The following is a 27,999-nucleotide window of genomic DNA, read 5'->3' as shown; positions in this document are numbered from 1 at the left end:
ATTTCTGCTGTGATTATTTATTAAAATGTATCTAAACATATAGATGATTGTTGTTTAAACTATGCAATAAATAAAATAGAATGACTTATTATGATACATTAAGTTTTGAGTGGTTGTAACTGCTCATTTCTGGGTTTAGGGATTTCTTCATCAGCACTTCTTCCGAGGCATGTGGTAAAACAAGTATCACCTATGCCAAAGTTTTCACCATCTTCTATAGTTTGAGGCATTGCTTTATTTAGAGTTTCTGGCAAAAATAGGGTTAAAAATCCAGAAATCAAAGCAATCACTGCAAATATCGTTGATGGCAATTTTGGATCAAACGAATCAAACAGGATGATAAGCGGTGTTAAAGCGCCCGATGTCCTGGCACACATTGAACCGATACCCATTGCAGAATTCCGTACTACGGTGGGAAATAGTTCCGCTGAGTAGTTATAAATAACAGCAAATGAACTTGCGATTAAGAATTTTCCTATGAAAACAAAAGCGGTTGATGTGATGCTTCCCATCATTAAATTAGCCGCAATAATACAGCACAATCCTCCGAGAATCATGTTAGTGGCCGTGATAGATCTGCGTCCTAACTTATCCATAACATAAACCGTTATGACATAACTTGGTTGTTCAACCATTCCCATAATAAACAAGATCAAAAATGGGTTACCCTTCATACTACCAGTATTTAAAGATAACCCATAATAAACTAAAGAATTTGCAAACCAACAAAGGCAGACATTTAATGTCATTTTTCTTAAACGAGGCATTTTAAACAGATCCAAAACGCCAGCATCATCTGAACTACTCCTGCTTTTCGAACGGCCTTTGCTGACGTATTCGGCAGAATCTAGATTAACGCTACTATTGTTCATTTTTAATGCTTTTTTTATTATATCCACTGATTCTTTTGTACGTCCATTTGCCCAGAGCCATCGAGGTGATTCATCCATCAACCAGAAGTGTCCAATTAAAAGAAGTGCGTGGCATCCGTAGATCACTTGCAGTATTTGACTGTCTTTAATAAAAGCTCCCCATGCTGCGACCTATAATGAGAAACAGTATATTTGTTAATATAATAATAATAAATTTTAGACGTATATATAGACTTCACTCAGCATCTTAGGCTGAGTTATTTAGAATATTCAATGTTTCTAATACAATTCATTAAGATTTCCTAATCTAATAAAATAACACTTTATCTGACATCCGAAATCCCCAAATATTAATAAACCTTGAGTAACCTGTTAAAGCAGCATATCCTGCAAATATCGAGACTAACTGTGACATTACTTTTATAAGGTGTATTATTATGTATTATTTCGACATTTGCTACAATATGCTCCAAATTATAGTAAGAGAATGGGCAACATGTATCATTTGAAAATATTTATAGGTGTAGATTCTACAGCATTATAAGGAATTAAAGAACTTAAACTAAATATATGCGCAATTACAATTTAATTAAGTCATACAACTATAGATTTTTAATACTCATTTTTTGTTAAATCTATTTTTAATACTTTAAGATATCTAGGTACTCTGACAAATAAATGCGTCAACAAATGTATACTTTGTTCAGTGGTATGTGTTAAATATGGATACTATACTTACGAGTAACACCTTGACCTAATATGTGTATTTAAATACATGATATACCGTAAAAAATAATGCATACTCAGTGAAACTCAAATAAGAGTATCAGGTAAAAAGGATTGTCGAAATGCAATAATTACATTTTTTTAGTAATTTTCATCATAAACGATTACTTATAACAACTTGACTTACAACAGATTTTACAACCCTTGAAGCAAAAGGCTCAATATTTGGGATACTGGTGGTTCATTGCTGAAATGCTAATAACTAAGTCTAAAAATATGATGGTTTGGCCCCTCCGTTTACTGTTAGGGTTTTTTATAAGTCTAATAAATATATTGCAGGTGTAGGTTTCCTATACCGTTATAGAAAATAAATCGGTAGATGGCTAGCATTAAGGAACTTAATTAAAATAAATGTATGTAAAAAAACTTAATTAATTTATATAATTCTGGATATGGACTATAAGAATAGGTTTATATCTACGCAGAAGCGTAGTGTCAATAGCCAGAGGTGGACGAATATTTTGGCACTCTCTTTTGTTTGGTTACAATATAATAATCACGTTTATTACAAAAAAAATTATATGTATGCCACCTACGTTGACGTAACAGGTATATGATGATTATACCTTGATATCGATAAGATTAAATTATTAGCGATTTCAATCTAACCAGTCGACTTCAATTTAGAACTAGAACAATACTATTAACATTTTATGTTTTTATTAAAAAATAATATACGCATTGGAAGATGACACACCTTTTGCTCAATAGACAAGATACTCACTGTAATTTTTGGTCAATTTTAATATTGAAAGACTTCTCTCACAGCTGGCATTGGCAATCTTGAGAAAGTATTCGGAGTATTATTATAATATTGGGCAGAATATCTTCCAGCTTAAATTTCGCAATAAATTTGAACAATTCAAGTGAGTCCACATTAATTAATTTATGTTCGTTGTCAAGTCATTTCAGCTCGTTCTACAACAATTTTTGTAACAAAGAGAATAATTTCGTTACTATTTTTTAATGAAATTTTGCAACCCCTGTTGCCTGTAGCCTGTTGGATATTTCGATAATTTTAAAAATATTTAACGAAAATATCTATATATCGGTGAACACAAAATGTCGATATCAAACCCCGCAAAATTCACTTAATATTCCTAGGGAGAAATTTCAAAACAAAAATTCGATAGATGCCGCATTCTGAGTGTAGCTCAAATAATTACATTCTTTGCGTATTTTATTCAAAAGGATTTTAAAACTTTAAATATATATATAACTGTACTATAACTATACCTACGTTTCAACACGTTTTATAACCTTCGAAGAGAAAGTTTCAATATTTGGGATACTGGCGGTTTATTACTGAAATACTATTAACTCAATATAAGATTCGGATGGTTTTATCATCTGTCTACCGTTAAGAGGTTTTCGCACTTTGATTGTGAGGGAGTGGGCACAGAACTTGCCATACAACTCATTGTGAAATTTCTACCTACAATTTATTACTTTACAGAACCTATATTGGATCCCATCCTTTCTATTTAGATTTAGTTATTAATTTTTACTCTAAAATCCGTATTATTTGATATAGTTGACTCGTTGACCACGTATGTTAATTTACAATTCACGTGAATTAATCACAATAATTACTGATCCCGATATCATTTTTAAATCCAACATACAAAATATATTATTTAGGGGTAGTTGAAAGTCCTGACATTGTTCAAATCTGTTCCATTCAAAACGACGTGATGAAGCTTCTAACAGTGGAAGTTGGATAACACTGGATTATGCTGTTGCTTGTGAACTTCATGATAATTCTTGGCTATACTCTAATGAATGAAATTATGACAAATAAAAATTATAGATAGTATGCTTTACATTTGATTTGGTAACTAATATCGGAAACAGTACAAATATTTGACAAAACCTGCCAGATTTTGCGTTACTTCTAGAAAAATAAGTACAACCTCTTATTACGTATCAATGCAGAGAAACACATTGTAATTTTCAGTTTAAGATTGTGTTTCTAATTTGTTTTCCTTTAGTTAAAAATCAATTTATTGGCGTTGATTTCATGAAATTTTAAAGTTTCAAAAAATGTTGAGTATTCTGGCTACTAGGTTTGTGGTTTCTAAAAAAATCCATTTTTTTTCGAATTTAGAATATGTCGACATTTGTGGGCGATATTTTTTATTCAGATATATTGATATTTTTTTGCCCCATATTTTTTCAACAAACTGATGTAAATAATACATTTTAAAAAAATGTTCGATATTTTTTCTTAAATATTGATTTTTTGAATATATATATATATTTTACTATATATATTTTACACATCAATGGCCTTTTTCTTGCTCTTCAATGTAAGTGTTTCAAAAATTCTTCGATATTTTTAAAAAATCCGATATATCTGTATTATTTTAAAAATATCATAACATTATATTATATTCAAGATAAAAATCTGACATGCCGCCTTCTGAGTGAAGTTGAGATAAACTGTTAAAGTTTATACAATAAGATATTCAATGGGTAGTTTAAAAAGGATGGTCGAGATACAATGAATACATTCTTGTATTTCATCTTAAACGATTAGAAAGTTCTAAATATATACCTGCGTCTTAATACGTTTTACAACCCTCAAAGAGAAAGTCTTAATAATTGAGATTTTGGCGGTTTATTGCTGACGTGTTATTAACTAAATGTTAGATTCCGATCATTTTATCATCTGTCTACCGTTAGGGGATTTTCCGCAATTTAATTGTTTACATAACTTGCCATACAACTCAACGTGAAGCTTTTACCTACAATTTATTACTTTACAGAACCTACATTGGATTCCATGTTTTCTATTTAGAATTTGTTATTATTTTTTACACGTACGTTAATTAATCATTAATGATAACTGATCCCAATGACGTTTTTAGATCTAACATATAAAATAAATTATATATTAATAATCGATTTTTTTGCTCTTTAGAGTAACAAGATAATCAAGATATCAATATTTCGCGAATATTGGTTTGTTTTTGAATAATTAGTTCTTTTTGCCGTTGTTGGTTTGGTTTCAACGAACCATATTTTACTTGACTAACAAAATTTTTAGTCATCAAAATAATACATTTTAAAAATATCGATATTATTTCTCAAATATTGAATAAACCAATACGTTTTATATAGCAATGACCTTTTTCTTGCTCTTCAGAGTAGCACATCTATAGAATATCGCTATTATTCGATAAATCTAACTGGTTAATATAGGATGCCCCAAAATGTATGTAAGATTCGAATTAAATAAAGTACAGTTATGTTTTATTGAACCATAAAATACACAGAATATATGAAGTAGTAATCGCCCAAATGTCCTTGATGGTTTTGTTGGCATATTTGTAGCTATATTTGCAAACTTCGTTGATGCAACTTTAACTTTAAGCTTCGAGTAGTGTTAGATTTAACACTACTTCATTTTGATGATTTTTGATTAAAATTGGTTCGCCAATTGTGAATCATTACATTTAGAGAATATGCGACTAGAAAATATCTCATGCAGTAAGTGCAGAATTGAAATGCAGTTTCGCGGGTTGTATGGCATGCAGTCTTTGTTTTTTAATTACCGGTGAATGATTACAAAACCGTATAAATGGGCGCAACATTTGAATTTTACAAACATTTTGGGACATTCTTTATTTGTTATTCGAGTGAATACTCGAGATCGTATACCAGATATTTACCGGCCGTCCTCTTTTTAGTTTTAAAAATTTACTAGCGAATAGAATACTTAGATTAAAAGAGAAAATTACCAGCATGATTCCAAGAGCGAATGCGGCTTGGAAGGAGATTCCGCACGCTGATCTCTTGCTTGGACCCACTAGCTCCATAGTAAGTACAAAACCAGGTATGTAACTGCCTGCTGAACCAAATATACCGTAGAGGTATCTCATGATAATAAATGAATAATAATTCGGGGTAAAGGCAACTCCTACTCCCAAAATCAGCTGCATCACTGCTGACCAGCAGAAAACTGGCTTTCTACCATATTTATCTGCCATATTACCCAATGTCACCGCTCCAGTAAAGACACCAAACATGTACATGGACTGCGCAACGGCACCCATCCATCTGTAATGTAAACAAACATGATTAATAAAATTTAATTGGTAAGTACTATGAAAGTAGGAAACATTTGCGGAAAGAAAAGAGGAAAAGAAAAAGAGTAGGGACATTTCATATATATTTAATTTTGATAATGTTTGTGTGCTAAGTATTTTTGTTTGTATACTTGGTTTGTCAACCCCAGAATTTATAAATATAATTATTTATCTTAGAAAATCTAAAGCGTATGATAAAGTTTGGCGCTGAGCTGTAGCTTGATAATAATTGCAAATTAATAAAATATATGATGCGGATTATATGTATGTATGGATTTGGTAGAATCACTATACTTCAAATATTAGTTAGTTATTATTACTTTCGACTATATCTCGCAAATCCGGGTATACTTCAACACAAAGCCACACACCTTTTGCCACTTCATTGTTTTTTTATGAAGGAGAAATCTTTGGAATGGTATTAATCGCCAACTATAACAATTGCTACTTTGTCTAAAGCTTGAGTTTTAGATGTGAAGATGATTAAATAATCAATTTCTTTGGTCAACATGAATAACATTTTCTCACTATCGACTCTCTGAATAAACACTTTCCTCACTGGCGAGCTCAATACAGATCACGTTCAAGTGAAACTGTAGATAGCTTGATGACACGATCCAGTGGCTAAAGTTCTGGAGATTATAAATCAATCCACAGAAAACACAGGCCGTCCTTTTCGAAGAAAGGCACCACTTTATGGCTAGGAAAGGCCACGTACCTTGGTCTATTCTTCAACGGAAAGCTCAGTTGGTTCCGCCAAATATTAGCTCACCATTCAAAAGGGTAGCGGGATCGCCAGCCTTCTGAATCCACCATATTTCCATTTCATCTACAGACCCAGCAGGCTTCCCGTGCCACTCAAGTGCTTGTTGTATAAGATGCTAATTCAAAATGTAGTCCTATGTGAATCTAGCGCTTATTCAAGTTTGTTACACCAGCTTGTCAGGAGCAATCCCGTCCCTTAATCCTTCAGAAACAGTCAAATTCATCGGGAAAATGACCTCCTACTAATCGAGACATTCATATTTAACTTCTTTATAGACTCTCAGCAAAAATCAGAGTATTATGAGAATAAGCTCATACGGGAGATGCACGACTTGTTAGTTTCCAGTAACAGCGCCAACTACCATTTCTTGTTTATGTGACAGGCGACCATTTTCCCAACGTCTTAATCTATGTTCGCGGGACTTCAGCTAGATGTATTATTTAACCCCGCCAGGTCCTCTTGCCCCCTAAAGGTTATCCGGCTACTGGTACCAAGCTCTCAAACCCGATGTCATATCAACAGCGATCATATGATGATCATATGAACAGTACGCCTGGCCTCTGGAGGCAGTCTAACCTACCCTAGGTGCCGGTCTCCCGGTTGGGTATGCATCACGAATTTTCCTCCCTATATCAAGCAAAACAAAAAAGCTAGTATGAATAATAACATTACTGTTTTGAATAAAATCACTAATTTGGTTTCTTTTTTGTCGTTAAAAAGATCTTCAAATGATGAAACTTATGCGAGTAATTCCGTAGCATACATTCAATTCATTACTGTGATTATCGAAGAAATTTTAGATATTTAGTTAGCCATCTGTACCTTCTATATAATGATATTTTTTCTCCTTGCCGTCTTTTAGTCACTTCCTGCGTTTTGTGTTTATTCCACTGAGAAAAAAGTAAATTTGAAGCTGCAGATTGGGTTGCTATATCAGAAATCCGCAGTTCTTAACGTATAAGATATAGCTCAGGTGTTTCCTTGGTAGCTATTCATTGAGTTGAATCATTTGTTATCCTGATTTATAATTACTCGAAGAGTTGATGCATTAGCACCAAATAATAAGAAAACAAACTATGTTCAACAATCAATCAATTTTACATAACAATGTATTTTCTATACCTGTAGATTATAAGAGAAATATACATATTTACATACTTTTGTATATAACATATTTTGATATGTATTGAGATGAAAACACATTCTTTTAGTAGAAGGGAAATTTGTTCCCGACTACTTGTTCAATGGGTAGTGATACAAACAAAACTTTATAACTGTTTATAAGATAATCATTTATAAAATAATTTTATTTTAGAACGTCTATATTAATATTAATGTTGTTAAGTTTCTTCTTCTTTTTTTCTTCTTCCTATTTTAAGTGGGTATTATTCCGTAGAAATATATCTCCGAGTTATCAAGGGTAATATCAGAGTCGTACAAATAATTGTTTTATGTTATTGAGATAACGAGAAAATATAGTATTATTAGTTGCAATAATAACACATGAAATTGACTTTTTGTAATTTAGGATCATAAATAATTGTTATTAATTACTATTAATTACTATAATAAAACATTAATATTAGCAGAGTTGTCTTTTATATAATATATCGACGTTTGATATGGTATTATTATTATTATCCAAGATAAGACTATTGCTTTTTTTTATCAAATCGTTTTTGAGAAAAGCATGTCAAATTTTCAAATGTATTTCATTATTACATTAATCACTTGGTGGACTTATAGTATCAATTCAGACACACTATCATTATTTACGGAGATAATAACTTAACTGAAGTTAACAACCAACCATCTATTTACTGATGACTCACCCAGAATATTCAATATATTTTAATAATTGAGATCATTTTTGGGAATAGACAGATGAAAACTGTCTGAATAAGAAATTTATCAGTTTACATACATTCGCTTCGTTGGCAAAAGCAGTAACAATAAACCAAAAACTGTTAAATGAAAATATAGCATAGAAATAGTAGAACTTTTAGATGTGGAACAACTAGGCAATTTGAGAAAATGGAAAGTATTCGTTGTTAAAGATCACGTACCGCACGAAGATGACGTTCAATGTCGACTGTCCTTGTCCATTAAACTCACTAAAGATCATATATAAGGTATACAAATAATTTTGATGGATTTACTAGAGACAACGCAAAAAATTATATTGATATCAAGGCATCAAAGGACGTGTCATTTCATGTAAAGTATGAATAATATACTTTCTTTGAGCTCAAGTCATTTCAACAAAACATAATTTGCGGGAAGTGCTGATTTTTTATTTTAATTTCATGTTCGAAATATGCTACATCAATAAAAAGTTATGAGTACTGATTCCGATATTGTAACAGTAGCAATTATGATAGCAGTAACAAAGAATATGAGGAAAATTCAATCAAATGAAAGCGTCCAACTCGAGCTAAGATACGCCTAACGCCGATTTTTTACAGGTAGATAATATTTCAAAAGAAGGAAAAGTCATAAAAAACCTAGAAGAAAAATGTATAATAGGTGACAATTAAAGGCAGCTGCTGAATTATAATGTTATATGTCGTTACGTTGTCATTATGTTACATGCCAACGTAAAAATCAACTTATTAGCCAACTGATCCAAACAACCCAGCAAGCAAACAGCCAACCACATGGGAGTTTAAAGCAAATTTTGATCTAAGCTCAAATCGTTCACCAGTGATTCTCACTCTGAGTGAAAATATAATCAAAAAAGTACTAAATTCAATGTTAACAAATAAGTAAACAGACTGGGCAGGATTTTCAGAAGAACTCAACAATTGAATTTAGCTAAATTTACCCATTAGAAAACAATTTTAAGCAGAAAAACTCATCGTAGATATACAGCAAGTTGCTTGCCGTAAAAATTAAACGTACAATTAAAGGAATTAATTATACCAAAGAAATTAAGCAAATGGTACCAAAGCAACACTAATAAGAATAATGTACTATTTAAAAAAAATGCAAAATCAGTTTTTTTTTTCAAATGTCAAACCCAATCAAGGTAAATCCAGTGGTGTATTAGTTTCAAAACGGTAAAAGCTAATAATATGCATCTGCTAAGATCAGTTTGGAATGATATACTTTGAGCTACTTTAGCCTATGAAAATATTAAACAATATTTTATAACAAAACCATCACGGGGAATATTGAGAGAATGATGAGTGATTATGAGACAAAGTGGTGTTTCAGCATGAAAACGGCAACATGTTGCAAATGTTTTCAAGAAAACTTGAAAGACATTTCTATGGTATGTGCTACTGCACTCGCCGATTTATCATGTGCTTGAGAAATACTTCACTTCTTCACCAAAAATTGGATTCATTTTTGGATTACCCAAAAAATGAAAGTTTTTTCTACTCCGAATCTGGGTGAAGGATATTGAATAAAATATTTAAGCACTACAATTTAATGCACAAGTATATGAAATGATATCTGTCAATTTTTCTGTAATTTATTGTTATTGTTATTAGCGATTTGTTGTATACATTACCTTCTATCGCAAACGAAGGACCATTCTATAGCTTTGGATGATTGGTAATAGAAATCATCAAAGACCCAAGAGTTGCATTTGTATGTTTCATTCGTAGTGGTGTTGAATAGACGACAATTATCCCAGTTGCCATTCGGCAGTTTCGGAATATATTCATCTAATATGGAGCCATTTTTGTGGTAAACACCTTCGTAACCAGGGATTTCACATCTGCAATAAATACATGCAAATTACATCTAAATATACTGGTAAATATTTTGCCAACAGTGGTCATGAACGTTTGTTTTTTCTTCTTAGTTTACTTTGTCATAAGATCTCGCGTGACGAAAATAATTTTTAGCAGTCACCGTCAATATATTTTAACGTGATATTTACATAGTTTAAATGTGTTTTTAGTATATTATTGTACTCTTACATGGTACTACGAAAAACATAAACATTAACTAGCCTAAAATATTTTCAAATTTATCAAATATTTTAGAAAATTTTAATTTTAATACATAGGGCATATAATAAAGACCTTACATACATCAAATGTATCTATGTTAGTTTTTGAAGTAAAAGACCGCATTGTTTAGTTTGTGAACGCCAATAATTTAAAGAAAATAACTTTTATGATTTCACAAGAATTTTATATACTGCGAGTAAACTAATACTTAAATATTAATATTAAGATAAAACATTGTTACCCAGTGGGTTTGCTCTTCGAGTAATCATGTAATAATAATAACTACCTCGAGAATACTTGAAGAATTGAAGAGATATCAGTTTTTGGTTCGTTTAAATCGTATTGTAAAAAATAATAAAAGTCAAAATAACATGCATTATTGTCATCATGGAACAAAACTTATTCCAATTCCTACATCATCCATTATATGAAGAACACTAGAATTAGCAAAAGCTGAAAAATTTTGAATTTTATTAAGCTTCAATGGCACACTAAATAGCAAGTTTGAGGAACAATAACGGTTTACTTTACGTATCAGAGTGTTTGAGGAAGCGAATAAAGAATTTAAAGTAGATCACGAAGAAACAAGCCAATAAGCATATACAGGATTTCGAAAAATCCGGTTGAATATATCTAGATTTTTGTAGATAAATGTATTGATGTCGTTTGTGATTATTGTTTTCATTAATTATCATTCTGCTTTCCACTGTATACACTGACCCTCACATCGGTCAGCTTTGAAAGCTCAATTGCTTCCTCTAAAAATTATTAAAGTTCTTAAGGCATCTTATGTTGCTTCCATTAGCTGCGTGGTAGTGCGATACCATTTGAGATGCGAACCGATGTTTACCATGGAGATGTAGTCACTCCATTGCTTTTCAATATGATGGTGGATGTAATTATGCGAAACTATGCTAATGATAGCACTACAATGACTTATACAGATGCTGAAGCCTCAATAATTCCTCATCATATAGTTCGCATTACAGAGCCGTATGGATTGAGAATTAATATTCTTTATTAGAGGTAAAATAATGAGAAGTAATACATTGTCTGCTATTCAGAAGGCGATCCTACTGATACTTGGGATCGGTGATACAGAAGAAGGAAGTGGAATCTACGATTAGTGTAATAAGCATGATCAGGTAAATTGCAGGAATTTTCGCAGTCCTAAGATCATGAGTATGAAAAAAAGGAAATATTACAATCAGCACTAAAATCCGCTTATATAAACAATTCTTCTGTATGGCTCCACAGAAAAAATAGGAGACTTGTTGAGGTCAGAAATGTTGCGGCTTATTCTCAACAGTTGTCAAATTTGGTAAAGAAGTCCTGCGGAATTAAAAGAAGCGTATTGATGAATGAAGAATTCACCTTAAATATTGTTTCTTGGCCTTCAGTCTTTTTTATTCCATGTTGTTTCAAGCTAAATTTAAATTAATGATGACATACTGATTATGTACTTATGAAATATGATGCGTTAAAATGGCGTTAAATTTAAAGAACAACTTAGTAGAATATACAACATAATTTATATTAAATATATACATTTTATAAACTTTTCAAAACTGCTTGGTAACTAGTCAGTTGCCAATTAAAACTTATTTAATTACTTATAGGTTTATACCTGTGTTATACCTGTGATCAGGGACTGCTGCCACTGTAACTAGGGAAAGCATATTTAATCCGGCCATAACAGCTGATAAAATATGCAATGTAAACTGCCATGCTTGGTATTTTCCGAAATCGCCTAAAACAAATATTGTATTAACTTATTTGAACAAAATTCACAATGAGTAGAATTATATTTTTTTCCTTGCGCTAATAGTTTGCGTGGGGTAAATAATATATAATTTAAATATAGATCTAATTGTAAAAATTAAAATATAAATATGCAATATATTTTGAACGAACTATGCAGATATCTGTCATATTTAATACGTAATCACATATTCTAAATATTAGTTTGAATAACAATACTTTTCTTTCCTTATTTTAAATCTCAAAAATACATATGTAATTAAAATTCTAATCTTCACTGAAACATGTCTAAATAGAACGCAAACAGTTTATTTGTCCTTTGAAATTTACTTCGTTTACTTCAAGCTAACCATTTCTTAGACACAATAGTTATATACAAATATATTCTCATATATTTTTCAGTTGTTAGCATCAATTGTTACACCAATTCAAGTTCTGGGTCAATCTTTTAATTTTTCTTTGATTTAGGTCTACTTTTAATTTTAATATTTTCTTTTCTAACAGGTTATTCGCCTGATTTGTGTCATCAATCATCTCTGATCTCCTATAATGATCCTCATTGATTTTCGATGGCCAATTTTGCAGAAGTTAACATGGTGATCTTTAATGACAAAATTAAGTTTTTGGTACCAGACAGAGGAGACACGTTTAAAATCCCATTTGTTTTTAAACGTCAATTGAATGTATTAATATTGATGACGTCAACAAGGCTTTACAAAGTTTGAGCTGAAGAGCCATTAAAAAAATTAATTCAACTTCTTTGTTCAAACAGAATGTTAAACTCATGTTAAAAATCGAAAAATATTGTTGAACTAATTCAAGCAAATTTTATTAACTACTGATTTTATGAACATCTGATAGAGGCCTTTGAGGATCTGACCATTATATCATCCATGCAACGGCTTAACACTCAGGTCACGTGCAAAGTATAAAAAGCCGCATACCTACTGCGGAATTCAGAATATCAGGACTTTCAAATCGAAACGATCAATCAATTCCAGACACTATGCACCTAAACCATACTGATATTGATGTAACAAAAAAGCAAATATCTGAAACAATTGTAGAATGTGTCACTAAAAATCTACAGATAGTAGCAGGTCGATAACAAACGAAAAATTGAATTCAATTATTCATTATTATTATTCAATTATCAATTGAACTCATTCACACTAGAAAGAGAAGAGAAGTAAACGCCAATTTGGAAGTCGCAGCATCCAAAGGTGAATATCGGACGATATAGGAGATACTTAGGAGATAGAACGGTAAACGTATGTCTACAAACAATAATATTCAGAAAGCAGATGGAACCTTCGTAAAGTCACATGATAAGCATCTGGAACGATGGAGGGAGCTCTTTATGCAGCTCCACGTTACGTTTTCATGAGCCAGTACAGGGTTTAGTAACTTCTTCAGCAATTGGTATCGCACAAACTTCATTTATTGATAACGTGCTACTAAGAAGTCATTAAAATGTGGTAGGGCCGTTGGAGTCGACTAAGTGAGAGAAATGACCAAGGCCGGCGGGAAAACATTTCAATCGCTTCACGTGCTGTTCACACAAATTTGGTGATCGGAAACAGTACCGTCAGTACGATAAGCCACCGGGAACGTATTAGTAACGGATTAGTATTAGATGAGGAAGGCAAGCGATTGCTGATTTTCGCTCTACTTTTGATTGTACACCCTGGCCTTCACTTTCTTTTAAACCTAGAAGTGGATAAAATTATTCGAAACGCTTTTTATAACAGAAAATCCGCCTCTTTCGAACACCTGTTTTGCCAATCCTTTTATAAGGATTTGCAACTCGGACACCGTTACAGTCTGTCATCTGTAAACTTGAAATCTTTCGAATACAATGTTTAAAGCAAATTCTACAGGTTTCTCTCCGAGATTATAGAAATGAAGTCATTCGTTTAAGATGCGAAAATCCAGTACACAGTTGAGGTATAAATTCAGAAGCGCAGATTACAATCCTCTCAGATTTCTGCGAAATTGAAACCTTTTAAATGGAAGACGCAGCGAACAGCTCCGAAAAAGACATAGATCAGAATCATAGAAAACGATCTGCAAAATAGGATGGTAACATATTCCTCAGGCAGAAAAGCTGTGATCGCTATCCATGGCGAGATTTAGTAAGGAATATTCGAAGACCTGCAACACCAACAGTAGCGTATTGGTTGTGAAGTAGATACTATCTCTGAACTATAACTCTCTATCTTTGAACGCCGGCTTTGGATTGATGATGATGGCAGTTTAAATCCTATTAACAAAAAAAGCAATCTGGAAATGACCTGAGGACTTAAATTTAAGTTCTGTGTTAAATGCCAGCTTACATAACAAAAGTCTTACTTTCTTTACCTTCCTTCTTCTTCTTTTCTTACCTTAAATTAAAGAAAAAACTAGATTTAATTGAAATACGAATATATTATTTACAGAATATTTAATAAAATTTTTTTGTTAATAAAGCTAAGGAAAATATGAATGTTAATTTACAAATATAATAATTTCATCGTAAATATGATTATAAACGGACGATATTTTATCATTTAGTACTTCATTATTAAATTGAGTCTAATAGGTAAATGAGTATCAATTTGAGATTGTAATCGATATAATTGAGCTAGAGTAATTTTCTAACATTACAGCCAACCGTCACATTCAGATATTGCGACACACATTTTTATAAATACAATGCAAATCATTTAATCAATATTTACTGGCTTAATATGCAATATGTGTCAAATATTTCTACTATTATTTACAAACGTAATCCTGTAAGAAATGGATTTAAATCACAATAATATTATTAAGTTCATACCCTTGCATTTTGGGTCAAGTATGTATTTAATTTTTTCGATTTTATAGGCCATATGATAAATATCTAATATTAGTTTGTTATAGTTTAATTATTTGTTAAAAATTTAGAAAAAATAATAAGTAATTAATTTATTTTATATTTTTATATAACAAATTATTTATAAAAACATTATTTTTCTCTTTAAAAAGATCAATAAAAATACCTAGTACTATTAATGTTTCGTCTAGTTATTCTTGTTTTGAAACCTAATACTATCTACCTATTCCATTTATCTAGGCATTAAACCTTAGATTATCTAATAATATTTGGAATCACCAAAAACAAGACATTTATATTCTCCTCCTTTTATGCAATTACTGCAATATTTGGTAACATAAAAGTCCCGCGAAGGCATTTGATTGATTCATTTCATTTATAAGACGCGTTTATTTATTTTTCTACTTTTTGTGACCAAATTATAATCAATTGTAATATATCCTGGATCTAAGATTTGTTGTATCCCTAGTCACACAGAAAACAAAGAAATGAAGAACTTTTTACTTTCGTAGGCTTTGTTAATAACATCTATTATTCTGTGGACCTGGTCAATTGTTGAATGCTTGTTAATAAACCCAAAATGGTGTGTTGGTATTAGATTTTTTCTCTCTATGATCGGTTTTATTCTTTTCAACAGGAGTTTTTCAGAAACCTTAGGTATTACTGGCAGCAGTGATATAGGTCTATAGGCTTTTATTTCGTTTGGTGACTTCCCAGGTTCCCAGGAGATCATTATAATTTACGCCATCGTCCAAATACCTGGGAGTGTTGATTAAATGATCAATTTTTTATATAATAACCAATCTAAATCAATATATGAGCTAAAGGCTTGTTAACCAAGATGGCCGGCAATGTTTTTGAACCCATGCAGTCTAAAATATATATTATATGAAATTTTAAATATTTTCATTGTATACTATATAGCGGTTTTCAGCATAAAATACTATAAAATATTGTACAATGTGCGATATATTTTTGGATTAAACAAGTTAATAGACTTTTATCGAAAATAGAAAAACCTTTTTTCAATATTATAAAATAAAAAGATAGAACTATAAGGGGGTATTATAGTCTATAAATTTAAAAATATGATAAAATAAAATTTAAACAAATATTTAAATTAAAGGAGTTCAACTTGTTTAACCTTTTTATTTATTTAATTCTTTAAGAATATACCCTTAAGAGGATTTTTCAAAATTTAAATTATTTTAAAGATATTTTTTAAATTACATTTTAAAACTTCTCCATTTTACTGACAATGGTTTATCTGGATTGGACCTACTGTTTAACGTAAGCTCCGAACCATTACATTTAGCCTACCGATTGGCGAGTGGCCAACTTAGAAATTATCCCAGAAGACATCCGGTCTTAACCAGCCTGGTTACTGACGTGACTGAGATCATTTTCCTTGTCGGATTTTGCACTCTTGTCTAGGGCAATCCGAAATATTAAACAATCACAAACATAAATTTATGAACATGCCCCAGCAGGATTCGAACCCGCGACTATCGCAACAATATGTGGACCGTCATGTCGCCTTAACCACTGTGCCAACCAAGCCGGCTTTCGGATATATTATTTCTATTATTTTGTATTTAATAAATTGGTTTCATAAATAAACGTTTTTTAACTTTTATGAGTTAATAAAATCTGACGTTAGGGGTTATTTACACGATGCCACAGAATTGATTCTGTTTAAGATCGATCAAATACCTTCAGAACAAAATATTTGCTTGTTAGTGCCTATAATGGAAATTTAAAGTAAATAATTAAATTCCTCGATTGTCAATTATTGTACCATCTAGTTACTAGAGACCCCTATTGAGTAGTCTCTCAATTACTATATAATAATAATCTATATTTGCATGTCTATTTCCTGACTATAACAAATATTTTACGACATTGTATTATCTCAAAATAAGATTTTCTATTAACTTTAGTCTTCTTCAAAACGACATAACTACTTTATTACATAATAATTAATATCCATTTTTAATGAGTGAATACTTATTTTGAGTAACTAAGCAATTGATCTAGTACTTAACTATTACATTATCGCAATATTCGTTTAATGATGTATTAAAATGAATAAAAAGTGTTTCAAGGTTCAAGTGTATAGAACCCCCGGATAGATCGAGGAAAAAAAAACATGCTTACGATATAAAGACACGAGTAATATTACTTATTGAAATGAAACATTTGAGTAGTTTAACGTGCAGATTCATACAAAAGGTTATTGTAATCAAGATTCTCAGCTACTACAATTATTGAAGTATACTTCATTATATTACTAAAAGTAACAATATTTTATTATTGCTGGTATATAAAAAGGGTCACCTTGGATATGAATAAGCTGACACCGCTTACTTAACATGTAATTATATATTTAATGTTTAAACGTTCTAAATTAAATGCATAAAATACATATGAAATTACACAATATATTATTTCTAAAATATTACGTAAATTTCATCGAGTATTTTGTTTATTTCAAAGCGTTAAGCAATTATTTCTTAAGTAAAACTCAAACATAAACAAGCCTAATCGTAATATACAGTTTGAGGAAAATATTAGGTGGCTGCATGAATTCCGATCATTTTTTAAAATTTAAAATGGTATTTATTGGAAAAAATTCATGTTATACGACTTTATCCCATTTTTTTGCAATTATGAATTCATTTTTGCGCTTCTGCAAAACCATGAATGTGCTAAGCTATCATGCATCGATTTAAACTGTGGAAATCAGAAAAACAATGAAATAGGAATGTTGAAACTGTTCGAAATAGTACTGAACATCATTTGAAACTTCTCGATTGAATATCAACGTGCGGAAATAGATGATTCTGAGAATTGGAGCTCGATGTCCACCAAATCTTACAGACCGACAATTATAATGTAACGGAGCAGCATCACCATAAGTTCCTAATGGTATTTAATGGGCTTTGGCAGCAGAATTCCATGTTTAACTTGTGTTTGCATTGAATAACTCTATAATACTTATTTATTACTCTTAGTAGTCCCACAGTCTGACCATAGGGCAATAAGTATTTGTTATGTTTATATTATATATAATGTTGAATTGGCATCGCATGTAGAAAATCACTTCATTAAGTGATTTGTATAAAATAGTATTTTAATTAATAAGTCTTATTAATTTAATCGGATCATTAGTGTAGGAGGAGTATATTGTTATGCACTGACACTCTTTCGAAGTACTTCTCGTTATTGGTTCTAGAGGAATATCGCGTTGTGTCACTTCATCTGAAACATAGTACGGAGTATCGACAATGGCACGCAAAACTTATTTTAGAACCCTTGTAGGATGAAAATATTAGACTTGTTAGCGGTTCCCTATAGTTGGATTCCATATGACCGAATAAGCTTGAGTATGGATTTACACAATAATATCTTGTTATCCAATAATAATTTGGATTTGCACCCGATAAGCCAATACATTTGATAGAGTCCAAATTGTTTCTGTTTGGCGAGTATGTGCTTTTTTCAAGTTAGGCGTCGACTTATATGAATACCAAGATATTTAGCATCATCTGTTTGCGGGAGTTGACAATTATTGATATAGACTGGTGGACATGTTCTTCTACGGAGCATAACAGTTATATGATTTCAGTTATATATATATATATATATATATATATATTAAATTTAGGTGTATTTGTAGGTTAATTGATGCTATGGCTGGATCTTCATGAGAGGCTAAGGCTGTCGTGTTGTCTCCCTTTATAACTGCGTTGCCAAACTGGTTATTTTTGTTGTAGCTAAATCGACTGTGTACACAAGATATAGTACGGGACCTAGTACTTAACCTGCAATCTCGTATGCTATACTTTATCAACCGCATCCTGAAACATGCTTAGGAATGCAGCTGAACAATATATTTTGGTGTTTTAGTCCATATTAATTGAGTTAACAAGTCTATGCACTTGCTCTATTGTTCCATGCGTATTGCGAAACCCAAATTGGTGTTCTGCAATGATCTTTCTATTTTCTATTATACACTTGATCCTCTTTATGTACAGTTTCTCAAAAACTTTTGAGATTATCGGTAATAAATTTATAGACCGGTAGGAGGTGACATCTTGAATGAATTTGTAATATAGCATTCAATATGAATGTTAATAATTTTACCCCCTTCTTTGATAGTTCCTGTAATATTTTTCCGGTTATTAGATCATATACAGATGCTTTTTACAATTAATTTCACTGATGTGTAATCTCTGTGACTGTGATTTTTTAAAAAATGGTAGCTCCATTTGAAATATCGAATTTAGGAACTAGTAGCTTTATTTTTGTTATCTTGAGATAGCTCAGACCGGAAGAGAAACATTTTTTAAATACTTAGAGAAGATGTCCTTCTTTTCTTTATTTGTACTTTAATATTACTAAATAAAAAACCATTGTGTTATGTAGAGAAATTTTGAAACAATCGAATTTAATAGTTAAATTAAGTTAAAATTTTTTACATTGATAATTCGTATTTTCACAAATAGATATCGCTGATCAAAATATATGCTATCATCTGATACAATGTATTTTTAAATGTAAATGTATATGTATGGCAGGCCTATATACATGATTTCTGGATATTACTGACATTAATATGGTTAATATCAAAATTTCATATCATTCCAACTACTAAGTCTTTCATTAAAATCTACATCGATAATTGAATTGATATATCATATATCTTAACCTATCAAAAAGGAAAATATGGCTACAAGTTGAATCTTGTACAAATTTGGGTCTTCAACTTCATGCTGATAAGTACTGGACAGTATAAAGACCAAAAATACATAAACCAAAAAGAAAATCATATAAACAAGTAATATTGCAAGCAAGAATTATTATATATACTTTTATTATTCTGCTATTATGTTATATTTTCCAAATGTTATTTAGTGGCATTTGGCATAGTGGCAATATATAACCAAATATTAACGAAAATCTGATTTAGATATTGTCAGTGAATGGTGATTTTAAAAATGATTAATTCTACACAACAAACTGAGCAGTGTAATAAGAAAAATAATTATTAGGTCTTGCTTGTTCTGGTGAATGAAAAAAATAGGTTCGCAAAGGGCAAAAATGGAACATTTTGCATGACTACATATAACCTAGATACTGTCTAATTAAGGATATATAAAAATATATATAAAGAACAAAAGGCGGTTTTGTCATCAAAATTGTAATATGTATTTACTTATTCACTAAATTTAAATATATTTTTAAGTTTATTTTGGACAAATAATTTTTTAAATTATAGTTTTTTATTATATAATTAGGGTAATAACAATGTACAATTAGAAAATAAGTTATTAGTTGTCAGATTAGATATTGTTTTTTGATGTGTTTTAAAATGTTTTATACAAATGTTAACTATTGAAATAAAATATTTTTTAAAATTTCATTTTTTAATTGCTCTCTTATAATATAAATAATATTTTTAATCCTATTTTTTAATTTCCATGAGAAATAAACCAGATTGCGCCCTCTGTTGGCTCGTACGAACAAAACTTAGTTACAACTTCTATAAATTCGTCGCAGGAGGTCGCATTCTAAGTATAAATCAAACAGTGACTTAATAAGCCTTGTGAAGACTAAGGAAGGAGTGAGAAATCAACTATATAATTATTGGTATGTCGTACAAATACGGAAAAAGCAGTAAAGAGTTTCATTTTACACGAAAATTTGGGTTATATGTTGCTTTTATTTTATTTTCAGGCTTGTATTATCCTGAGAAAGGTGTAACTATAGCAAATGTCAAATGTCTATCAGAAAATTAAACCAAGAGTTTTATTATGATAATACACTGTGTCTTAGTTAAATAGTATTATGAAAACTCACTATACCTTCTAGATATGTCCACCAGTGACTACCAGTTTTTACTTGAATAAGAGTTTGTTATAAATTGACATTTCTAACAGAAAAGGTTTTAATTTGACCTAAGATCTAATTACAGAATAAGACAATTATTTAGGCCACAAACATAATTTTAGAAAGATTTTCTTCGAAGGAAATATAACAACAATGACTAATAAACTGTAACTGTACTGAAATCACAAATTTTTTACCGAAAATTTTAATTAAAAGTTATGGTCCAGTCAATTCGATGTTGTTCAACGAAAAAAAAAAACAAAGAAAATACGACCTACAAAACCACGAAAAGAAATTAAGCCGGTAAGAGTACCCAGGTTAATTTTAATCGAACATGTTTTCTATTTTGAAACTTTTTATGTCCGAGTTTCAACCACGTACGTCTGCGCTATTGGTAATATCTTTTACTATCCATATTTAGTGATGTAACTAAATAGTTCAAATTTTGTTCGCCGTTATTTCTAAATACCAACACCCGGTAATTGAAACGAAATTAATTAACCATATATTTTTACCAAAGAATTATCAAAATATTTATAGAAGTAACTTTATCAATGTTTTTTTTTGGTTGGAAATTGAGACATTGTTTCCAAAGGCTTTTGCGTGAAAGCTATTATCTGGTGTTATCTTATGTACATTAAGATCAAAGGTTAGGCTAGTTTTTTTAACCTTATTTTACAATGGCGTTTTTTTTCTTTACTGTATTTCAAACTGTATATCATCTGCTTTGTTCCACAGATGAAGCGTTGATAAAAACAAACTGGTAAACATTTACATATGTACAGACAAATAGACATAAAAGTCAAAGATCACTAAATAGGTTCAGTACAAATAAGATTTGTGCCATTTTAATTGATAAAGTTTAATGCAATTATATAACTGATTATATATTGGAAATATACCATTTTTGTTTATATGTTTTAGCTTGAAGGCTATTCTACCTCCTCATAAAGGGAACGTTAATTTATCTCAGATATTGAAAGGATTAAGCTAGAATGATGTTAATGTCGTAAGGCTAATATCGGGGTGTTTCGTCTCCTAATATTCTAATATTATACGGCCCATTATGATTTATCTTATGGACTATCAATTCTGTTATGTTGGGCTATGGCTGAGGTTCATGAGCAACATCATCACCAGATGGACCTCTTCATTGTGTTTGGCTATCTTGTGAATTTTTTTATTCTGTGGTTGTAGTTATTTGAATACCCTCCAATGGAGAGAATGCAGGACTGCTGTTACGTCCAACATCGGCTTCAAATAAGTCCTCTTTACGAATTATTTAAGAGGATTATTTTTTTCTTTATAGGACAGATAAATCAGTAAATAATGAACCACGGGAAAAGAGAGCACGTCAGATGAGAGTGCCGAAGGTACTGTCTATACATTAATTGGTTCTCTGCAATTGACAAGAGTGTGCAGGACAGTCTGTGACAGTCTATTCTGCATCGCGTTCAAAAACTTGAACTCTCGCTGGCAACTTAACCAATTTTACGACATAGACTTAAGATTGTCGTCGTACAAAATTAATTTGATTATCGAGCTAGAGTTAAATGACTATAAGCAGCATTTAAATTATATAACCGGACTCTAGAACAGCTAGAAATGTGAATAGTTCGATATATATTTCAAAGACAACGCTATTTGCCACATAGTTTATTCAAGAATAATTGTTACCTCCACTTAAACATCATTATTATTTGCCAGGGATTATTCGGTATGATTCATAAGTTTGATAAGGTTTTATTAACTCTGGATAAGAACTTAAGATCCATCGAGTTAAAAAGGGCCCTTAAAACGATAACTTTAAAATGTACTAAAAAAGTCATAAAAGAATACACAAACTGGGTTTACTTTAAATTCATACAAATGCCTTAAATTCGTATAAACCTTTCATTAGCCAATTTCAATAAATATGTGTAAAAATTACATTTGATCCAATCTTCTGGTAGTGTTTGTATAATCGAAATCGTTTTTCTTTTTTTGGAAAATTATTATGTACATCATTCTGTTATATTTTCTACGGTTTCGCACACGAAATTCGATTTAAAATACAACATTTAAGGTAAACTTTTATTTCAACAAATTTTCATTCCATTCTAATAATCTTAGATCATGCAAGAGTATATTTAATAAGACATTACTCAAGTTCCGGATTTTACTAATCGAACAACTTTTGTGCAAAATTCAATTCAGTCTAGTATATTTTCTATGCCTTTTGCATTGAAAATAATACTAGTAGCAATTCCTTCAATTTGACCGTTCCAAACAATTTTTTCATTCGCGTTATTTCACTAAGGCCACTATGACTTTTAAACTATAGTCTATCCAATCAAACAATCAATGTCACATTAACTTAGAATTTTAGTTCATAACGTTTACCGGTTTGTAACCTCTAATTATTATCACTAATGTTTTGAAGAATTGACAGCGTTGTATACATTTGACAACGGTGTCAACCAGGACCAACACAAATCCAATTTTATAGACTGATTCGGTTACATGCTCCGAAACATCGGACAGCATTCTGTCCCTTTTTAACTGTGATAAAATGAAAAGGAAAAATCCGCTCCGAGCTTTATACGAATTTTACAGTTTTGCACACTGCATTTGGCAGTATATTTGACGTCATCTATGACGTACCTTGGCTGCCTTATTGGAAGGATTATAAAGCAAACTAAAATAATTTAATATTAACGCAAAATTCTTCATACAATAGGTTAAGAGGTTATAAACCGGAAAAAGTTATTTTAATGCTTTGCTTGTTTTGAAAAATTTCAAATCGTTGCTAATAAGAGTAATAATAATTACTCTGATTGAAAATTCCGAAGCCAGACAGAACAGATTGGTAAGACAGAGAGGTAAGCATTTTTACTGTTAAATATCAATATTAGTATAGACACGGTCACTGAAATATCTAAAAAAAAATGAAAAATATGATCTTGAATTCACCGAAAAAAAAAACGTCCTCATACGAAGTGGGTGACAAATCAAGATCAGCTTAATGTTAGCTCTATCAGATATTAAATTATGAAATGTATAAAAGCAGTGAATAGTTTTTAAATACAAACATAATTTAATACATAATATTAATAATGTAAATCATAATAAGACAGGGTGATGAGAGTGTAAACGACTAAAGGTGAGATATAATTAATAAACGATAAGTGTAGAAATTCTTATTGTAGAGTGTGAAAGTCTTATGTGGACACATATGTGTATAATTGTTCAGAATGTACATGAGCATTTGGTTAAAATGTGTAGGGAGAGAAAGAATACTAACTGTTTTGCAGATATCGCAAATGCATTAAGGAGAATGCAGTGATTAAATCTACTTTTATCAAGAAAGATGTATACAGGTATTAAAAGAGCAAACTAGAATAAATACAGTGATAACAATATGTTTTTATATGGAAACATTGTACCGAAAGACACAAGGACTAAGCGTAAAGGCAAATATGCTCTCTAATGAAAGTTAAATATATTATTTGGATATACAATTGTTAATTAGGTGGATTAAGCCTCCAGGGGATACAACTACAAACACGCCTAGAGCTCTAACTCATAGGTGGTATGGAAAAGAAAGAAGAAAGAAGTTCAATGTAAATATACACAATCATAACCTACAAACTATTGTAACTGTGTACTTAATTGTAGTTTTAAGTCCTCCGATAACATATGCATTAGATTTACTATAATGTTTATTATTAGTTTATTTATTTTATTCAGATTAGAATTTTGTTGTATGTCAAAGCCAAACTGAACTATAACTCAGAGTTGATACGGCAACATTGCAATATTTTGACGTCACAAATTTAGATGACGTATGTACAAAATAATTTTGGATAGACTATATATGCATTTATTTTTATTTAAGTTTTATGACCTTAAAACAATAGTTTCATATAATTATAAATGAAACGATTATTTACATTTCAAATTTCGATTATGGTGCCTTCGGTCGTATAAGTTCACGAACATAATAAACTTGAATAAATTTAAATATACTGTTATACTGTTCGTCATTAAACCTGATCCGATAATTAGAATATTCGAATCATTTTAGGGGATATTTTATGTAGGTACGACAAAAATTAATTCTTGAAATTATTTTTAATCTAAGGACTACCAATTACTTATTTGACACAACAAAAAAATAATACACCATATATATTTAATGAAATATTTACACTTATGAATGCTATATTTGCCTAATTAATTGTTATACGATTAAACAAATAATGAACCTAATTAAAATATTTTAATGAACATTTATACTATCAAATTTTAATTAGTGTTATATATTCATATTTTAGATATTTAGAAAATACATGACGTGACAACGACTTGAATGAAGTTGATACGGATGTGGTTACGCATACGACTGTTGTGTAATATTCTACTTTTTTTTAAATTATAGCATTTATCAAAAATCGTATATCGGTTTTTAATAAAACATTTGATGGTTATTGTGAGAAAATTAAAATTTCTATTCTATTGGAAACATTGTATATAAATAATAACTACTTTATCATATTTTATTTCTGGTTTTTGATTATGTGGAAAGAATGTTTCATATTTTTATACTAGCCTCGAATCGAACCAATTTGTTGTTGATTTAAGCTTTCAATTCCACAGTTTCATATACTTTCGGCCTTTCTCTACGTTTTTCTCTTTTCAACATCAAACAACTACATTGAGAACATTTTCAGATTTTCTTACATTAAAAAAAAACTAAAATTTCCGTAAATCTTGCTTATTCGGTTAAAATCCCGGTAGAAAAGAACAAGGAAAAATATACAATGTCAAAATTTGATGGTTATGTTTTTGACAGATGTCCAATGATGCGAATAATGTTTTATATCAGTAACAATTTTAACAAAACTTATTAATGGAGTTAGTATTTTGTTTGGGTTGGGCAAGCCTGATCCAGTCGTAAATTCAAGATTTTGGTCCTTTTTAATCAGGTATGATGAATCAGGCCACTTTATGAGGAGGATTCGAACCCACAATAATTTATATGTGAATATTTATTTACTAATGATTATGAATTATATTCTCCTAAAAATATTTTCATTGGGTTTGTGACTGATTTGTGAGATCTTAATAACGTCGTTGGTTGTTTTAAATATAGTATATTTAAAAAGTTATTTTTAATTTTTTTGGCTTTTTAAATAACGCAAGTAAACATCGTAATCTCTTAGATGGTACTTATTCTATTTAATTTTCACTCTGTCAGTTTAATTATATAATATATTAAGTTAAATTTAACAAATACATTGTGTAAATTGTGTTAAACCTACGCTCCTCAAGCAATTACAAAAACAACAAAGATTAAAATGAACAGCTATTATTTCTTGTTTTATCCGTTACAAAATAATAATTGTGTAGTAATTGTGACGTAGTTTAAATTAAGCTATATTTTGTCTTGAATAAATAACACGTAGTGGAACTAAAATATTACTATATATTAACATAATTTTTAAACAAATAAATTGAATTTAGTAAAACTCAAGGATAACGTTTTTTAAGGGGTTATATATGCTTCATTTTTTTTAATGGGCTTAAATTAAGCCGAAAAATAAAATTTATAATCGACAATGTCGATGTGTGGATATAGTTAGCCGAAATAAATTCTAGTAAAAAACTATGATGTGTAGAAGATGAAAATATGGAGTTTAACTCAAGATGTTTTCAAATCAATAAAGCCAATTTATGAGGAACTTTTTATTTAAAACGATTTCTTTTAATGCTTTTTGTGTGGAATAACATTTTTAGATTTATTTGCAATTTTTTATTTAAGGATAAAATCCTTAAATTGTAGTTTTTTCTACGTATTAAATATTCTAACTTACACTTGCCCTTAATACTTATATTTTTAAAATATAATACTCTATTTTGGATATCAATTTGATATAACTTAAACAAAATAAGATAGACATTTAAAAATAGTTTTCTTCGGCTTAGATTCTACGTCTACATAATCTTATATTTTTCGACAGTAAATTGTTATCGTAAAGATAACACAGTTTACCAAATGTTTCTCCTTATTTCCTGTTGATAACCGATTGAGATTTTGAAGTTTCTATTGATATAATAATATCAGATTTAAGTATGGATTAGATAAGAAAAGTAATCTAATCAAATATTTTTATAAATCTGATATAGTTTTATAACAGAAAAAAATCATAATAAAGCTGGATTTGTTTCTTAAATATTTTATAGTTTTGAGAAGCTACAATACATTATAATAATTAATTACAAATATATACTAAATTAATTAAATAGACAAGCAACAGTTAAAAAATAAATCAACGCAAACGTGTTTGAGTATCTGGAATTTTTTTATAATGAAACAACCACACTACAATAGGAATATTAAATATTTACTATTTACCAGCGGTCGCCTATGTTAGTCGTGGTAACTTGAAACATACGGTACATCTGGTACTGTTGTTTATAAACAGATATGCTCATATATGTATGTTTTAAAACTACAGCCGAAAGAAGCCCACTATTATTGATTTTAATAATAGATTTAAAGGGTATTTATAGACTACACGTCTACTTTTTATTTTATTTTAGTTCAACTCGTAAAAGCACGTGAAAAGCAAAAGTTTTGGTTACAACAAAAATGTGTAATATCAGAGGAACATTTCATCGACGCATCGTAGGCGGCTTGTGTTTCAATAACATACAATCTAGCATTTGTTAAAATATAACGAAATTATTGAACAATATGTTTAGTTTTATAGAAAATAAAAACTCACCCAAATACCCCATCAAGGTGTCCAAATCGTGAGCCCCATCCATTTTAAAGCAATTTACAATCGTCGATAGAAAATAAACAATAAAATAGGAACAAATAATTTAAGTTTAATAAATCGGCTTTAACATCACACGTGCGAATCGAAAAGGCATCAATTTGTGTTTACCGCAAAACTAAAATAATATGGTTGCTCTCAAAAACACGTTTGCAAATCAACTAGAATTGAATCTTTTACTTTCT

General features: G+C 30.2%; 1 protein-coding gene and 1 long non-coding RNA gene across 2 annotated transcripts; both read right to left on the bottom strand.

The window, feature by feature from the left end:
* Position 1: 1 nt before the first annotated feature.
* On the bottom strand, positions 2–27,999 carry LOC143190310 (organic cation transporter protein). The gene is made up of 5 exons (XM_076394523.1): positions 27,761–27,999; positions 12,119–12,230; positions 10,033–10,242; positions 5,402–5,720; positions 2–1,043 (listed from the first exon to the last, which is right to left on the bottom strand). Exons 1-5 carry the CDS (start codon positions 27,801–27,803, stop codon positions 99–101), a joined length of 1,629 nt encoding a protein of 542 aa, XP_076250638.1. The 5' UTR covers positions 27,804–27,999; the 3' UTR covers positions 2–98.
* On the bottom strand, positions 22,963–26,465 carry LOC143190316 (uncharacterized). The gene is made up of 2 exons (XR_013004207.1): positions 25,792–26,465; positions 22,963–25,724 (listed from the first exon to the last, which is right to left on the bottom strand). It is a non-coding gene; the product is annotated as an uncharacterized LOC143190316 (long non-coding RNA).

The sequence above is a fragment of the Rhynchophorus ferrugineus genome, unplaced genomic scaffold (genome assembly GCF_030347505.1).
Source record: "Rhynchophorus ferrugineus isolate W39M unplaced genomic scaffold, kcgeb_rfMv2 rfM2, whole genome shotgun sequence".
In the NCBI taxonomy this organism is placed as follows: domain Eukaryota; kingdom Metazoa; phylum Arthropoda; class Insecta; order Coleoptera; family Curculionidae; genus Rhynchophorus; species Rhynchophorus ferrugineus.
This window is presented reverse-complemented; position numbering and strand designations above follow the sequence as displayed.

Excerpts from the sequence above, each read along its gene's own strand:
- LOC143190310 (XM_076394523.1), bottom strand. The coding sequence starts at position 27,803 with ATGGATGGGGCTCACGATTTGGACACCTTGATGGGGTATTTGG. Across the intron at positions 12,231-27,760 it reads CACCTTGATGGGGTATTTGG|GCGATTTCGGAAAATACCAA; the intron begins GTGAGTTTTTAT and ends TATTTGTTTTAG. Across the intron at positions 5,721-10,032 it reads TCCTTCGTTTGCGATAGAAG|ATGGATGGGTGCCGTTGCGC; the intron begins GTAATGTATACA and ends TTTACATTACAG.